At 40.2% G+C, this 18,218-nt stretch overlaps 1 protein-coding gene across 4 annotated transcripts in view; it reads left to right on the top strand.

Moving 5' to 3' along the window:
• LOC126383252 (laminin subunit alpha-3-like) overlaps positions 1 to 18,218 on the top strand; it is an 82,924-nt gene that overhangs the window by 8,104 nt on the left and 56,602 nt on the right. For all 4 annotated transcript variants that reach the window (XM_050033756.1, XM_050033757.1, XM_050033755.1 and 1 more), the window contains exons 3-6: positions 8,914 to 9,031; positions 12,319 to 12,437; positions 12,539 to 12,709; positions 15,621 to 15,721. In XM_050033756.1, the coding sequence (XP_049889713.1) occupies positions 8,914 to 9,031; positions 12,319 to 12,437; positions 12,539 to 12,709; positions 15,621 to 15,721 (509 nt within the window). The remainder of the gene's footprint in view (positions 1 to 8,913; positions 9,032 to 12,318; positions 12,438 to 12,538; positions 12,710 to 15,620; positions 15,722 to 18,218) is intronic.

Here is an 18,218-nt window from a genome sequence, read left to right as displayed (position 1 = left end):
GTACATTTGTGGTTGCATGGATCATATCTTCATTGATTTTCACTAAAACAGCTTTGGCCCTGCTTATCTTTTTACCATTTTGTTTTGCCATAAGTCAAGAACCTGTAAAACATTTCTTTGTCTATCCCATTATAAATGTGTTCCACATCTATACCCACCAGAGTACCGGCTACACTTCCAGGAACTTTTGCCCTTAAACTATTTACAGAGCACAGTAGGCAAGCCATTGTTCTGCAAAACATTTACACCACATATCAGACAGCCAGTCACTCCTTTTTTCTGGGGAATGTATTTTAGGAGCCCTGACCACATGTGCTTATCTGCCTGAGTGAGCCCAGAGTAGACCACGCGAGGCAAACATACCAGGGCTTACTGCTGTCTGTCTCCCATCTGATGAGACTGAGCTGCTTTTGATTTGTCGGCGTCAGTCACTGAATGAACATCGGACTTTATTGGCTTAGATGAAGTTCTGATTAGTTGATGTTCGAGGGACTTAACTGGCATTTTTATATGGTTGTTGCTGTGGATTATTTCTGTGGGTGACAGGTGTTTATTGTGTTGGTGTTTTGTTCCTGTGGCTTTAAAAGTAGGATTGCAGTGTATCTTGTTTATCTGTGATTTAAAGATCATTTGCTATAAGATATACATGCTTTTCAGTTTATTGAGGTTGGGAGTAAGTGCAAGAAGACATGATCTGGTTGAGGTTAGTGTGATGGCTTTGCCGCTGCTCACAGTTCTTCCACCGTCAGGAGACAAAACTTCCAAGAACTCAATTTTAGAGACATTCCCCTGGAACCTAATCCCCTCTCTCAGGGGTCCACCTCCCACCGAAGTTGAATGTTTTATTTGCAGCCGTCGCCCCCTTTTGTGTCAGAATCCTTCTAGGCGGTATTGTGTGACATCCTTTCTGTGCTCTCAGACTCTCACAAAGGTTTGCTTCTTTTTAAGCCTCTCTGAAAGTGACCTGGCCCTCTCTTTTCACTCGATAAATGGATGGAAATGGAGAGGTGGTGTAATTTGGTGGTGAGAAAGTACTTAAACAGAAAACACAAACACACAAGTCTCAGACTGAAAACATTAGGAGTATGGTAGACATACAAACCATGACCATGACACTCGCATACATTTGTGATCCCCTGTGCACTTGTGTGTCGCTGCATCCCTCCAAATCATGCGACAGGTGGTTGACAAATATGTAGAGGCTGTAATAATTGAGGTGTCATGTTTTTGAATGTGCAACAGAAAAAAAATCTGAGACAAACAATGGATCACATTGCTGCTGAAAATCTTGTCTTGTTGTGTGCTCAGTAATAAAGATTTGTTCATACAGTGCAGCTGGCTCCGTCTGACCCTAGAGACAAGATTGACTGTCAGACACATCCCTATTGCTGTAGTGACGACGGAGGTGATGTAAGTGCCCGTCTTTAGCCGGGCTGCCTGAGGCTCCAGGCCAACCCAGCAGCTATTTACTACTCCGCTAACAGCCACCTCGTGCTAGTTAGCAGTATCGCAGTCTCACTTGGCGTGTGCATCATAAGTGACAGTTGGACTGCAGGTCCTCCTAAATTTGGAGCTCCTGTTTGGGAAAAGCTTGCGGGGTTTACTGTGGGATCTCTTAACCTTTTCAAGGCCTTTGTCATCAGTCCGTACGTGGAAATGCTAATCAGTCACAGGCTTACTGACGTAGGCATTGATGCAATGGGATGTGTTCGAGAGCAGGAGTTTTCCTAGGTCAATTTCATGCGGCTGTTTCATGAATAGCAGTACAGCCATATGCAAGAGCTGTATGGAAACACGGCATCACTTTGATAGTGAAGTGTTGCAATAGTTCATCATCACATACATTGTTCTGATACAAAAAATTAAATGAATTGATTAAATTATAATAAAGATTCATAATGTTATGAGAGACATTATTGCGAACAAATAATTGAACTAATAATTTGAAAATACAAAAATTCTTACTTTCCTATATTGTGGTTTTTGCCCTTATTCCAAAAAAGACAATATTCCTACAGAGCTGTTATTGTCATTGCTAATGAAAATGAACGTTCCACTTATATTCATGTTCACGTGCAGCATTTACCACGTCAAATTATGGAAAAGTGAGAGCAAAGGAAAACCTTGCACATCTGTTTCCATACAGATGCGTAGGAGAGGGACGAGCAAAACACAACTTGTTTCAATGCTGTGACATTTGTGGCATCAAAATCCTTATTTTTGCAAGTTAGAGAGTGTCTGGGAGTTTTTCTACAAATTGTGGAAAAGTAGAATGACTGTCACCTGTGCCAGGATTTTTTCAAAGTTTACCACCACTGGTCAAACACAGCCTCCCTCTTTCATTCTTTACACTGCCTTCTTCAAAAGGTCGGCATAACAATATTTGCACATATCCAAAAACATGTTGATATCCCAGTCTTAAATAATTTTTAAAAGTAGGTTTGTTTGTCCTTCTGACCAGAAATTTGGGCTTTACTTTAAGGCATGCATTTCTACCCGAGCCTCGCAAACTGTTGGTTTGTGTACAACACATCCATGACAACGCACAGAGCTGACCTTAAACAGGCAAGAAGCTGTGTGTCGCAAATTGCGGTAAACACTCCAACTAAGATGCATATCCCAAATACGCTGTTTTTTATGTCCAAAGAATCCTCCTTAAACCTAAATGATACCAGCATATCCCACATCTCTCAATCAGAAAATGCTTCATTCAGAGTATCCAAACACAATATGCTGCTGACATGACCCGTATCAAATTCAGGGTATTGTCATATTCAGAATAATACTGTGCACGTAAACCCACTCATGCTGAATCCTTTATGTTACGGCCCAGTTTGAACTCTGCACAGCTTTTTAAGGTTCGTAATGAGATTTCATGAGCAGACAAACGTGTAGTGTTCACCGCAGAAAAGCAAACAGACAGTTCTTGAGCAGCTGCACCTTAGAGGCTTTTACAATGTGAAGGATTGCTAACAAGTAGAAACCTGCATGTAGGCCTACTGTATGAAATTCTGTTACACCAACAATTCTCTAGTGACTATGGGCCAACTTTTCCTTGTCACCATATAACTAATTCTGTCATGGAGACAGAGAAAAATACACCAGACTCCCCCTCTCCCCTTCCACCGCCCACCTGTTGCACACAGACAAACAGTTGTACATTGCATTGTTACAAACTGGAGGCCAACTGCTCCACCCCACTGGGCTGCAGTATGCTCTGTCTGGCAGGGTTGATCCACTCCAACAGAAGGTGATGCCTCCTCTCTTTTGAATTGCATTCCTCTGATCTCACATTGGACTCTCAGGAGTTTGCTCAGATGGCTTCTATCTGTCATTTCACTGTAGATTTAATTCTCTTGGCTCTTCGGTGCCCTTTAGTTGAAATTTTGGATTCCAGTATCTGCTTGTTGACTGCACCTTGATGTCAGACTGCTATCTTCCATTTCCTGCCTGTTAACTGTAAAATCAGATTAGATTAGGCACTACATGATATGAAAATTTCATGTCACCGTTATTCTGGCCAAAATTATTGCGATTCACAGTGGTATCCTGATAATCATCATCATCATCATCATCATCATCATGTTTTATTGCATCACAGACAGGACACATCTTTTTTTAGTGAACATCCTTTTCAGTAAAAACATCATCGCATCATATCTTTCAATATGATATGCCAATCCTTGATAAATATATTTTTGTTTTTTGAGGTTGGTGGTATACAGCATGTTTTTGCAGACTCTTTTATTGTTGGTTGCCCAACAGTCCCTTTGGGTGCTGCTCGATACTATATTTATGATTATCCTGATAATAGAAAGTCACCGCAATCAACTTGCTGTGAGTGTTTTTTATTGGGATCTGCAATAACGTTGTATGCTGTCCAGGGCAACAATAAGAAATCCCCAATTGCCCGGGGCAAGTAAAATTCCACGTCAGGCTAGTGAATCCAGAAAGTCGCAAGCCTGATTGCACGAGTAGTAAAAGAGAATTAAACCCATCATTTTGTGTGGAGCTGATGATGGAGGTAGCTGAGAAGTGAGTCATCACACTTCCCTCTTCTCTCTGTTGAGAGCTGCAAATGTGCAGTAGCGATCATGCACTCACAAGAAAATGGTGGCAGATAAAGACAAAGATGAGCTGAAGCACAAGAGAGTATTTAAATTATTCTGGAAACAGGAGTTTGATTGGGTAACGTTAGAGGATGTGGGCAAAACAAAGATTAAAAATCACAATTGACTTTAGTCTTTGTTGAGATTTAATAACTCATCATTCATTCATTTTCTGTAACCACTTATCCTGTTAGGGGTCGTGGGGGGGCTGGAGCCTATCCCAGCTGACATTGGGTGAGAGGCAGGGTTCACCCTGGACAGGTCACCAGACTATCACAGGGCTGACACATAGAGACAGACAACCATTCACACTCACATTCACACCTACGGACAATTCAGAGTCACCAATTAACCTGCATGTCTTTGGACTCTGGGAGGAAGCTGGAGCACCCGGAGGAAACCCACGCTGACACAGGGAGAACATGCAAACAATTTGTATAGGAGCTGGTAAAAACTGACTTTGGGCAATAGATTTCTGATCTGCTTGGCAAAAAAATCCCATTAATCTTAAACCTCACTGTCCCTACCTGAGATCCGATATAAGTTTAGACGTTATGTTCTGTGTCCGCACATTTCATCTTCACATGGTAGCATACAGCACCTTCTATTACTGCGGCACAGTAACATTAGAATATCAGATATATGAAATATGAAATAAAGAAACAGTAATTGCTGTAGGTACTGCAGTTCCTGCTTGTGAAGGCTGTGGGAAATTCCTAACCAGTTCATTTTACAGTACACCTCATTTGATTAATACAAAGAGATTATAATTGAAGAGATCCACGTGGCAGGCACAGCAGCAGGAGCAACTGGCAAAGGGTCACGCAATCAGGCCTTTTTTTTTTCTTAAGATCTTTGATTTTTCTGTGAGTATGAAACGCAGCTCCACAGCTCGATTACGTGAAGTGTATGCATGTACGAAGTGAAGCAGGGCAGCTGAAGTTCACACGAAAGGGTCCACATTTATCACCCTGAAGCTGTCACACACACACAAACTAAGCATTAACTGCCAGGGGTTCGATAATCCAGAAATGACAACACACACACAAACACCAGTGGGCATGAAATGTCAGGGGTCAACACATTTAGGAGTGTGACTGTGTGTTTTGTCAAAATGCATTTACAAGTTGTATACAAGTGTACTGAGAAAGGGGAAATGTTAATTTGCTGTTGTTGAAATGGTGTTTGGTCCTGAGGGACGTTGTTGGCTGTGTTGCCCTGTTGTGTTAATTAGAAGGTTAGAGGAGGTCTGGATACTTTATACCTTGTGTATGTGACACTATTATAGGGGTCAAGGTCAGGAATGTGAGATGGGGTGAAGAGGCAGAGAGGGTGGGTGTCAAACAGTCCATACCTGTCACAGCTCAACCCCTGACCTTTCTGACACCCACCCACATCCTCCTCCGCTAAACCTCCTGGCATGGCACTCTGCTCTAAAGCCTGAGGCTGCAGATGCAGGGAGGGGCAGAGGATGGCTCTGCTCAAGTGTTATTCCAAGTCTTTTTGCCACAAGCTTGTCAATCTGTTTCATGTCTTAGTACGCCACTGGAATCCTGCGCTGTTCTGCTCAGCGTGCCATCACGATATTTCATGCTCCTTGCAAACAATACGTAGGTGCTGGACATATTTCAAGAGTGTGTGTTTAGACTGGCAGGACACAGTTGGAGAGACAGGCCTGAAATTAAGCACAGCCGTGCCAGGACAGGCCCTGTCTTCCAAGATCACGCTGTCTGTTTCTTACTGGGTTTGTTTCCGGAGGATTCTTCTCACCATCGCTCGGTTACTGGCATCAAGTCAGTGTGAGATACCATAGTGGATGGCATCACAACAATCGGGCTAGATGAGAATTAGGTAAAGGTTTGTTATTTTCCAATGAAATTGAACATTTTTTTTAAAGGCTTCAATTTTTCCAGCAATAAAGAAACCCTTATTTTTGACCGTACTGAACTTAAGTGTGTTTTTAGTACTGGCTAATTGAAATGTTCATGAGGTATGCAGGTTGGCATGACATGCTTTTGTCTGACAAGTTATCATATTGGCACCTTGTGTTTCCCCGAAGGTTGACAGCTCTGGCCTGACAGATGGGATAGGGGGTGTTCTTACACAACTCAACACTCACTCTGCCACCTATCGCCACACCAAGTTCTGCTCTCAAATCTAACACTTCAAAGTTACATGAACCTCTCTTCACATCGCCATAAATTAGATCCACCACACAGCATTTATTTAAAAAGAAAATACGTACATTTAAAAGCTGGTTTGCGTTTTACTCACCTTATTTCCTTCCTCTTAAACAGTGGTGAAAAACTCAAGGAGCAAATGTCAGGAGTTAAGCTTCATTAACACGGAGAACAATGAGGGCACAGCAGCATCACAGATCGTTTTAACCAAATTTTCTCTGGTCTGGCTCAGTTTAAAACACAAAACACCAAATCTGTCAGCACATTAACGTGTCGTTCACCTCCGAGCTTGTTTGTAACGTGTAGCCTATCAACAACATTACCTTCATGCCACCTGTTCGACTGACTTTAACGGTTTAGGTAACAGGAACTTGACTGTCCTGCTGTCATTACAAACCTCGTTCATGGCTCATGGCTCATGGTAGAATTAATACAGCGTAAATACTGAAACGGATCATTGGCATTATTTAAAAAAACAAAAACAAAAAAAACAGTACAGTTACAGGGGGAAACACTGGGTTCCTGTATTTCTAATGATACCCAGCTTTATTCACAAATCCACAAGGTAAAAAATATGTGCTGAAACATATTGGTTGAATGAAATGCAGACTAATGTAAATGTGCCACTAGCCAACCCCAAAAACCCTCAGAGAATACACATTTTTTAGCTGTAGCAGAACCACAGCTGATTTTTTGTGTGATAAAGGTATTGTTTTTCTTTGGAAACAGGAGAATCTCTTGTAGTTCCCATCTTTATCTGTACCCATGACAATTGGCGGTGAAGATTTTCACTGCTGTGCGTTGCCGTGTGTGACAGGTTCCTGAAAGCAGTGGCATGCTCTGCTTTGGGGGCATTAGGAGGGGAGGGGAATGTGGCGCTATGTTTGGAATCTGAGATGGGTCCACATGCCAGCCAGCACGTCTCTAGCCACCCGTACCCTTTTTACCCTCCCCCCATTTCACTCTCCTTCCTCCCTTTCCCTGGCCCTCCCTTGACGTCATGGCAGCCCGTGTGAACTAAACTTCCTCCTGGTCCTCAGCAGAACCAGCATATTGATAGAAGGCAGCTCCTCTGGAGGAGCCTCGCTTCTGTTTTTAGCCGGATGACAGCCCACGTCTTGTTTGCGTGTGCCCGAATCCTTTTTTGCACATCCTGTTGGATGTGGGTGGAAATGTTTTCTGATTAATTTCAGGACACACCCCATTCAAAGCTGAGGTCAGAAAGCTATTCTATTTACTTGCAGATTTTTGCTCAGTGACAACAGTGATTAAAGGACAGTCAAAACCTAATGATTGTGTTGTTTGTTATTAGGGGTTGTTGACATTTTTCAGAGAAAAAGCCCAGACAGTTCCCCAGCTGACCTCTCAACTCTCTCACAATCCATCAACCTAAGAGCTACTTGAACTTCAGGCCATTACTTTTTGGGTTGGGAGAGGAATCCATCAAGATAATTGTCGATTCTTCTTGACACAGTCCATGACTCTTACTTTGCTTTGATATTCGTGCTAGCATAGCTCCCTGCCTCACGCAAGGTGAGACAGCAACCTGAATGTTTCAAACGCCCGCTGGGGTTTTCATCAAGGCACTGAGGGATGCTAGACGAGTGTGGGCCTGCCTTCATCCTCCTCAAAGAGAAGACAGTCTGTAGAAATGCCTTTTATTTCAATAGCGCTCAGTATTTTAGGCACAGTTTTCATTCATCATTCAATCCTGAGGGCAGGTACCACAAGTTTAGCAAATATGCCTACAGTACCCTGTTTTTGAAACATGTCAAATGTTGCTTTAGGATCCGTGCCAGCACTGAAATTGCATCGAGAAGAACTGTGTTTCAGCCTCATAGATACAAGACAGGGGTGTGGTGGTCAGGTGTAGGTGAGGCTCTTTGTTGACACTGCACGTGTCACATGCAGGTTGGTGTCACAGGGTTTAAATTCCAAGCCACGCCAAGTCCATGCCAGACCGTAACAAAGAGAGCTTTGACTATCACAAATTACCTTTCCATTGTACAATGTTCAATCAAGCTGAAGTCACCCGCTTTTAGGGCTTGATTCGGATGATGATGAACTGCAAAGGAAACATACTGTGCTGCTCTGAGCCTGACAGAAAGCTCAGTGTTGGCAGAAACAATCATTGGCATCATTTTCTGCCCTTGTATGGACTGTATAGTCTGATGAGAGGTGGAGATAGAGAGTTCAGAGAACAGACGTAGATCATGTGGGCTTAGCTGATGTCTTTTCAGTAACGTGGCTGCACCTGCACCACTCTTATTGACTCCATGCTGACAAATGCTGGTGGACTGTTTGTACTTCGCTGTATGGCCACATAGACAGTGCTGAATTCAGAATAAAACCTCAGAGCACGAGGCCTTGGCCTTGATTCAGTGGCTAAATACTCATTTAAGTCATTAGTTTGGTAGCAATTGTTTGCAGAGATACAACAACCAAGCTTAAGTTGTGTCCCAGCTTTCAAAGAAAGGAAATAAGAGTATTGTCAGAGCTGTGAGCCAAGACTGAGGGCTGACTTGATAGAGCAAGTAGAGCACAGGAAAGTACAACATAATGGAAAAATCCCTTCAGAGTAGTGAGTGCTTTTTTCAGCCTGCTCTTTCTGTTTTGTTTTCTAGCTCTTCCATGTGGCGTACGTCCTCATCAAGTTTGCTAATTCACCTCGGCCTGACCTCTGGGTGCTGGAGCGCTCTGTAGACAACGGGAGAACCTTCACCCCATGGCAGTATTTTGCACGTAAGTTTCCATGTCACTGTCTTTCTGCAATGTTTTAGTTTTTATTGTATTCTTAAAAAAATAAAACAACCCTTTCCTGCACAATGCTTCATTACTTGTGGGCTTGAAAATCAAAGCTAATGTTCCATACAACCTGCCGTTCCCCTGACTGTCAATGATATGTGAGTAAATCTAGTAAATCTGGAATGCATGTTTGTGTTTTTTTAAAGATCTCCTCCACTCAGAAATGTGTTTTCTTCTGTTTATGTTCCCTGAAATGTCTGACCTTGACTATACTGACTGTATCTGTGCAAAAGTTTGTCACTAGAGAGGTGTCGTGACATTTCTCTGAGAGGGGCGATGTCTGTGCACTTCTAAAATCTGAGATTAGTTACGTCACCAATACGAAAGCCAATTGCTGTCCAATATGCAACACTATTTGACAGGAGAACGAATACCAGCAAAGAAACCTAAAACCTCCAGTGCAGAGCAGAATTATTACGTTTGAAAGAAAAATCTCAGCCAGACAGACTATATCTTTCTGCAAACACTGATTTAACCTCTTGTATATAATTACACAATAACAATATGACAATGTAAACACACTGTAACATTTGGGCAGGTGTGAACACAGCAATCGCACTCAGGTGTGCACCAAAACAACTGGACTGAGACCTTCTTGAAGAGGTGGTCTCGTCCGCTTACAAACAAACTCTGGTGCAGTTCGTTTGTGGTGAGAACGTGTTCCGACTTTGATCTGAACCAACTGCAGTCACATGACACATTGTTTGGGTTAAACATGAGCATGTTACAGTCCTGGAGGGTTATTAATGTGCACCTCCTCCTGTACTGCCTTAATATGCACATTCAGCACATCCAATGCATCAAAACATTGTTTTCTAGTTGGAGCCGCGTCTCGTTTTCAAACTGTATGGTTTGACTAAAATGAACAATGACAGCAATATAGTCCACGATGAGCAGCGCTAAAATCAACCTGCGTAGTTGTCCCTCCATTGTGACATTAGAAAGTGTCACATTTATCTTGCAAGTGTACTCTTCTTCAACGTTTGCTTTACTTCCTGGATTTTTCCCACATGGAGATTCTGACCAATCAAGAGCAGCTTTCTTGCAGAAGGCATTTAATCTGGTCCTCTTGTAAATGCTGCCGTGAGAACACAAACCAACTCTAGATAATTATACAACTTTGGAACAAAATCTGTCCCTGATTCAGACCAAAGCAAGACAACTCTAGGTCTGAAAGCACCCTACACACATACACATATGGCTGAATCAGTCTGATGCTAACGCTAATGTTGATGCCATTTTGATGCACACTACTCTTTCACTGGTCAACCTAGAGCTAGTCTCCCATAACCAGAGCAACGTCACTTTGATTTAGCACTTTGCCAGCGCTGGGGAAAGCAAAAAGGCCAAAGCAAAACTTGCGAGCAGTGGTGGGGGGCAAGGCGCAAGGCCAGATCTGGAATTTCTCATGGAGGGAGACTGAGTGGATCAGCTTAAAGTCCCTTTTCAGAGTTGTTTTGTTTTGCTTTTGATGTGGGAAAACTATCTTAAACAAAATATTTATCTTATTTTTGCTTACATTAAAATGTGCCAGAAGGGGCACTTCAAATACGTAATGTCTGCTGTTCTTTGCTGACTAAACAACACAGTTTTGATTTCATCCCGAAAGCTTTTACATTTTTTGTCCGTTGCACCTGGCAGCATGTTTTCTCTTCAGATGCAACAATGGTGTGTTGAAATAAATAGAAGAAGATTGGAAAGTGATTCTAAAATGTGCCATGCAAAAACACAACAGCAGCAACCACCCATCAACAAAATCCTATCAGAATTACAAAAAAAAGACACGAAGGATTATTGTCTTTGTAATAAACAATTGTTATATGATAATTAGCAGATTTTGGTTGAAAATAGTCCTGTTTCATGGCAGACATTTTGACTCTATATAAGGACATGCACAGGTGTAACCAACAATGGGCTCGCTAAGCCATGCCAAAGATCCATCATGTGGAGTACCAGAGCTCCGGAACTGGCACTGCTGAATGGAATACAGCTCTTATTATTATCGTTATTAATTACACAGGTGTCTTTCCTGCCATGACAAGTCAAAATGTCTGCTCTGAAAAAGACCCATTGTGAAGACGGATTAAAATTTGTTTACTAGCACACGTTTAATCCCGGCTTACTGATCAGCCTGCTTAAAAATTTAAGACTGGAAGTGCGTGTGTTTACGGTGCATGGAAAAGAAGAGGAAATCAAAACTAACAACACAACATTATAACTTTAAATGAATTCCAGGATAAATGTCAGGCTTTAAACTTTTATGCTCTGGGGGCAGATTTTGTTTAGAAAGTGGCAAGTGGTGGCACGCAGTATGTTTCAAACTTAATTGCTAGGCCTTTGATGTCGTACCATTTCCAGGTAACCTAAACTTCATACCTGAATACATCCTCTTAATTTACTGAGCTGGCACATCTGAGTTATGTTGTCTTATATCTGGGAGGCACCTGTGCACACAGATTGCCAGGAACACACAGCTGTGACTCATCAGATTTACAGTGTCTGAGTTTCTCCTCGCCACTTTGATCCAAGTCCATGTTCATGCACAGACTCAACTTCTGAAACAACTAATTAAATCAAATGATTTATTCACTGAGCTTTAATGTGTTTGGAGCCTTTGTTTACTTTTTCCACAAATACAGATTCCACTTTACTTATCTTACTTTTTCTCGTATTTAAAAATCAAGGTGAATTCACTCAACATAACAGTTGCTACTAGCCTTCTGGCTTTGAGTGGTCAACAATAGGGTTAGTGTCGCACTTGACTCAGCAGCTTCTTCCGCGTGGAACATGATGACGCCGTGTCTCCGTAACATCGGAGCTCTCTGTCCACACTGAATCTGTTAAATATGCATTTCTGGTATGCCATGTAAACAAAGCACGTAAATATCAGCTGTGCGCTTGAGATCAGACTTGCTATTTTCTTACATATGGAACATTATTTTACAGAAAACACTTTTATATTGTGATATTTGACTGATCCAACTGTAATCAGCAACATGATTTTTAAATACAAGGTTTTTTAGGAGATGGCCCCCAAATATCAGATGTCAGAGCTTTACGCAGGTACCTGAACACACTGGTGTGTCATATTAACTAGTGATAGAGGAGGTTTCCAGAAGTTATACATGTGATAATATTACTTTCTTTAGATTGACATGAAAAATGAATGGAATATGGATTGAGAGATTAAAAGGATTTCTTAATTTTATTTTTAATTTTTGCAGATTCAAAGCGTGAGTGTATTGAAAAGTTCGGAAAGCAGCCCAATGCTCGCATATTACATGATGATGACCAGCTCTGCACCACAGACTACTCAAAAATCGTCCCTTTGGAGAATGGAGAGGTAAAATATCATATCAAGCTGTTGGAAAATGAAATCAAAACTGCAGCGTTTTATGACCTATCGAAACAATCTTGTGAAATAAATACATTTGTGTTGTCCAGATTGTGGTGTCTCTGGTTAATGGTCGGCCGGGGTCCAGAAACTTCACCTACTCGCCAGTGCTACGAGACTTCACAAAGGCCACCAACATCCGCCTTCGCTTCCTCCGCACCAGCACCCTGCTGGGCCACCTGATTTCCAAGGCCCAGAGGGATCCCACCGTCACACGCAGGGTGAGGCACATACTGTACAATGTCACACAAAGGTGTCGTGCTGGCAGACTCAAGTTTCCCATTTGGGAAAGCCACATTTAAAACTTTGCACCACCTACTCTCCAGCTTCCTTTTTGCTGACACAAACACACCGACCTGCTCCCTCCTGTTCACACATTCATCCTCGTCAGGGACTCATGCCAGATCTTTCTGTCCAGTCATCATGGTAATTCCTTTGGTAAAGACAGCGAGACTGGCTCGGACAGCTCCACCAGACTGCAGGTGCATAATATGGCAACTCTCCCGACAGCAGGAGAACACACACTGTAAAATCTGACAACTTGATCTCACTATCTAAAAAATCTAGGAAACCGATTGTCTAATAAGTAATATAAATATTAATCTTAAGTTATATTTACTTAAAATGTAGCTGTATTTACATGATTTTGTGAAGTTGTTACAAAATGAAATTAACTTGTTCTCTCTGTTAGCAACGTAATCAAACAAAGTTACTTTGACTTAACCAAACAGTTGTGTTTACTCAGTAGAATTTAGGAAACTGATTGCTCAAGATAAATAAAGTAAACACAATAAAGGATGATAAATTGGCAGGATTATTTTTCATATAACAACAAGGCCACTGTTTGTTGAAACAAATGAATTGTAAAGTCACAACAAATCTACTTTTATGGCTTATGAAATTATATTTGAAATAAATCTGGAAATATAAAGACTAAATTTCAGATGTCACTCAGGATTTCAGCAGGGTTCCATGACACAGCTTTATCAAAAATACCAATTTTTAGTCGTGCTTCAGCCAACTTCCATATACATATTATACACACTCTAAACAAAGGTGCTTTACAGCACCATAGTTCTTTGGCGTGTAAACATAGGGGAACCTGTTTTGGTGCTATATGGCACCCATTTGTTAAAGATGCCACACACACTACGGGACCCTTTAAATTTGGAATATTTCCGTGCACATGGGGAAAAAAGGTTGAGAGCCACTGCTTTAATTTGTTGTCCTCTGGAAATGGGCAGGGAGGTTTGTAAGCAATTTTATCTTACTCTTTCATTACTAAACCAAGCTAAACTAAACTAAGCTAAGCTAAGCTAAGCTAAGCCAAAATAAGCTAAACTAAGCCAAGCTAAACTAAACTCAACTAAGCTATGCTAAGTGAAACTAAGCCAAGCTAAACTAAATGAAACTAAACTAAACTAAGCTAAACTAAGCCAAGCTAAACTAAATGAAACTAAACTAAACTAAGCTAAACTAAGCCAAGCTAAACTAAACTAAACTAAACTAAGCTAAGCTATGCTTGGTGAAACTAAGCTAAAGTAAACTAAAATTAGCTAAGCTAAACTAAACCAGGCTAAACTAAACTAAACTAAGCTATGCTCAGTGAAACTAAGCTAAACTAAACTAAAATTAGCTAAGCTAAACTAAGCCAAGCTAAACTAAACTAAGCTAAGCTAAGCTATGCTCAGTGAAACTTAGCTAAACTAAACTAAAATTAGCTAAGCTAAACTAAGCCAAGCTAAATTAAACTAAACTAAGCTAAACTAAGCTAAGCTAAGCTATGCTCAGTGAAACTAAGATAAACTAAGCTAAGCTCAGCTAAACTAAACTAAACTAAAATTAGCTAAGCTAAACTAAGCCAAACTACACTTAACTGAACTAAACTAAGTTAAGCTAAACTAAACTAAACTAAACTAAGCTAAGCTAAGCTAAGCTAAGCTAAGCTCAGTGAAACTAAGCTAAACTAAACTAAGCTAAACTAAATTAAAATTAGCTAAGCTAAACTAAGCCAAACTACTACTTAACCGAACTAAACTAAGTTAAGCTAAACCAAACCAAACTAAACTAAACTGAATTGAAAGCAAACTAAACTAACTAAACAAATCTAACCTAATCATAACTTAACTTAATTTAGTTAATTTATACTAAACTTAAAAACCAGTGGAGAACCTCTAAAGAACGACTGGCTCTTCAGCTTAGTTTAGTTTAGTTTACTGGTGATAGAACCAGTAGAAAATCCCTAAAGAACCTTAAAGGGGCTTAAAAAGTTCTCTGTGTGATAGCGGTACTATATAGCACCTCAACCCACACCAAACAACCACTGAATATGTAATAAATAAAACAACACTGTAGGTGTTAACATACATCATTCTACTAGTGGCAAACTAGTTGATCACATTTTTGTATTCTTAAACATGTTAACATAACAGAACTTGAGATATCCTAACTCCACCACATTTAAAATCTTCTTTGTCATGGTCAAGTTAAGTCAGACTAGGTTTACTGAACTTGCTAACACTTAGAAAGAACAAATTAATTTCACCAGACAAACTTTACAAAAATAAGTAAATACAGTTTAACTGTAGATAAACTTAACAATTAAATATTAAGTTAACATAACTTGAGACTAATATGTACATTTACTTACCTTTTTACCTACTTACTGGTTTCCTAGATTTTTTAGAACAAGATCATGTCAGATTTCCACAGTGTGCTGCGTCAGAGTAATGAGGCTAAAACCTTAGTTTCTTGATATGTGTTTGAGTTATGATTTTCTGTAGCATACCTTCAGTGAAGTTGTTCTCAGTAAATCATTGAAGATGTAATTCCAGAAATGTATCCTCAGGGTTCATGTCAAAAACAACAAATTAGTTCTGCTTTATTTGACATGCTGAGAATAAATCTGTGATGTCAGCTGTTGATTCTTGTCTTTTATTTTTTTTTATAATGCACTGATTCACCCCATAAAAGTAAGCTTAGCTCATGGTCTAAGTTTGTACAAGTCAGCATGATCACTTCACGTCTGCTGCCAAGCAAAACCAGACATTTGTTTTGGTGTGGCTGATGTTGCAGATAACACTGCTATTACTGAAATGAATCAGTTAATAACATTTTCCCTTTTTTTGACAGTATTATTATAGTATCAAAGACATCAGCATTGGCGGACGCTGCGTTTGTCATGGGCATGCACAGGCGTGTGGTGGGGGGCCTAACCAGGACAACCCAAGCAGGTTGGTAATGCCCTTCATCTCAAGCAGTGCTTTAAATAGTTGACCCAGTACTTCTGTGTGGAAAGCTCTGGTTGAAGCATTTTTCATCACTCATTAATTATAACCTGACCTGGTTTCTTGTGAGCATTTCCAAAGTTAACTTTAAAGTATAACTTCAACCAGTGAATCCATTTCATTTGTTTATTCATTAACAGAGTGGAGTAGTTTTTTTTGTACAATGGGCTGTTGTATAACCTGAGATGACTTAATGCAAAACCACAGAGATGCAGCCAAATCTGGTGATTTTAAAGATAGTGAATTGTTTATCAGGAGGGGAAATGACCTCATATGTTTGTGAATTGACATCACCATTGTAAAGAGCAACAGATCATTGTACTTACTCTGTTTACTCGATGTGATGTTACAAATAGTTGGTTAAAGATCAAGATGTGTGATAAAGTTCTGCTTTGAGCCACAGTTGCCCTCTGTACCCTGAACATCTAAACAACAGGGCAACAAAGCATTCAGTCATGCTTCATTGTGTTTCATTGTTTGGTTCCCGTTGGTTTAAAGCTGCTCCTTTCAATATTATTGTATGAACAATGACTAACATACACAGTTAACATAGTGAAAGGGGAGTGTTATCACCTGATTCTGCAGTTACCCTCGGCTCTATGAAGCATTTTAGTGTCTTTCAACCCATTGTTTTGGTTGTACGGCCCCCAGGCATTATGTGTTCACGTTGTCCATCCATCTGTCTGTTCTATTCTCGTGAATGCGATATCTCAGGAACGCCTTGAGGTAATGTCTTCAAATTTGGGACAAACATCCACCTGGACTCAAGATATGAACTGATTAGATGTTGGTGGTCAAAGGTCAACGTGACCTCAAATGGGTCTTATTCTTGTGAACATGAGATTCAGCAATGCAAACATTTTTTTTGCCATAACTTGAGAATTCATACTCTAATTGTGACAAAATTTCACACAGATATCTAATAGGATAAAACAATAAAGGAATTACATTATATACTCGAAAGGTCAAAGGTCTGGGGCACCCAGTTGCTCAGTGGGTAGAGCGGGCCCCACATACAAAGGCAGTTTCCTTACAGCAGCGGCTGCAAGGCTCGATTCCAACCCAGGACCCCCTGCTGCATGTCATCCCCCTTCTCTCCCTTCCTTGACGCCCCAAACCGTCCTGTCATTAAAGGCAAAAAAAAGAGTCAAAGGTCATTTTCAATGTCACATCATGATGTTCTGCAAAAACACTTTTCTGGCCATTATTCAGAGCCATACTTCAGGAACAGAAGGGGAGACGTTTGGTCAGGGTTAGCAGACTAATCCTGAGTGTCCATCTGTGGTAGAAATCTTCAGTGCTGCCGGCTTGTAGATGTTCATGATGCATCCATGTTTTCAAATATGTAGCTTCTTTCCAGCATCATTCATATTTAAAGCATTGTCAACTGTCATGATTACTTATGAATCTGGACAGACATGGATGTAAACTGCAACTTGACTGATTTGCAAGATACAACCACAATGTGGTCAGAGATGGGCAAAAAAACATAAAAATGTATTTTGATACAAAATAAAAAATACCCCTCAAATAAATGTATCAAAATAAAATACAAAATACTGGTGCCAGAAAATGTATCAAAATAAAATACATGTATTTTGTATTTTCAAATACAGAAAATCCTTTTTTTCTTTTTCTTTTTAGCAGCGACCCGCAGCTCTATAGGTAACTCTGTTGGTCGGTTGGTCGGTTGGTTGGTCGGTCAGTTGGTCGGGTGGTTGACAAAGCTTTTCGTGAATATCTCAAAAAGTCCTTAACCAAAAATGCTCAAAATTTGCATACTGCAACTAGAGACCATGAGTAACTATACCAGAAAGAATGCCCACGATTCATCCATAGGTGGCGCTATACTAACTGATTCAAATCTTTTTGTGAATAACTCAAAAAGTCCTTGACCAAAAATGCTCAAAATGTACATGCTGCAATTGAAGACCACAAGTAACTATGCCAGAAAGAACAACCATGATTCATCCATTAATGGCGTGATAGTAGCATATTTGGTCGCAGCTATTGCAAATTTGCACTTGTCTTCTCACAATTTGGTGTAGGCTACCCTGAAATATTATTCATTGATTCAGATTTAGATTCAGGCAACTTTATTGATCCCACGTGAGGCAATTAATTTGTAGCATACTCATCTCAAGCATCAACCACAACAACATACAATTTCCTATGTTATGCACAGTCCAATAAAACAGACCACTAGGTCATTGAAGGGCACATTGAATGGCCCAAGTTTAAAAAAACATATAAGTAACCTCTAAGTAAAAAATATTATTACATCCAATATTATAAGAATGTGTAGCCTATTATTTTTGTTTTTTGATTCGTTGAGAAAGTATTTTGAGTATTTTAAATACAAAATTACTCCACTCAAAAGTATTTTGTTACAAATTACATTTGCTTTTTATCGGCCTCAAATACAAATTACAAAATCGTCAAA

This window comes from Epinephelus moara, chromosome 21 (assembly GCF_006386435.1).
Source record: "Epinephelus moara isolate mb chromosome 21, YSFRI_EMoa_1.0, whole genome shotgun sequence".
Lineage (NCBI taxonomy): Eukaryota > Metazoa > Chordata > Actinopteri > Perciformes > Serranidae > Epinephelus > Epinephelus moara.
Note: the sequence above shows the minus strand (reverse complement) of the source record. Positions and strands in the feature narration are given on the sequence as shown.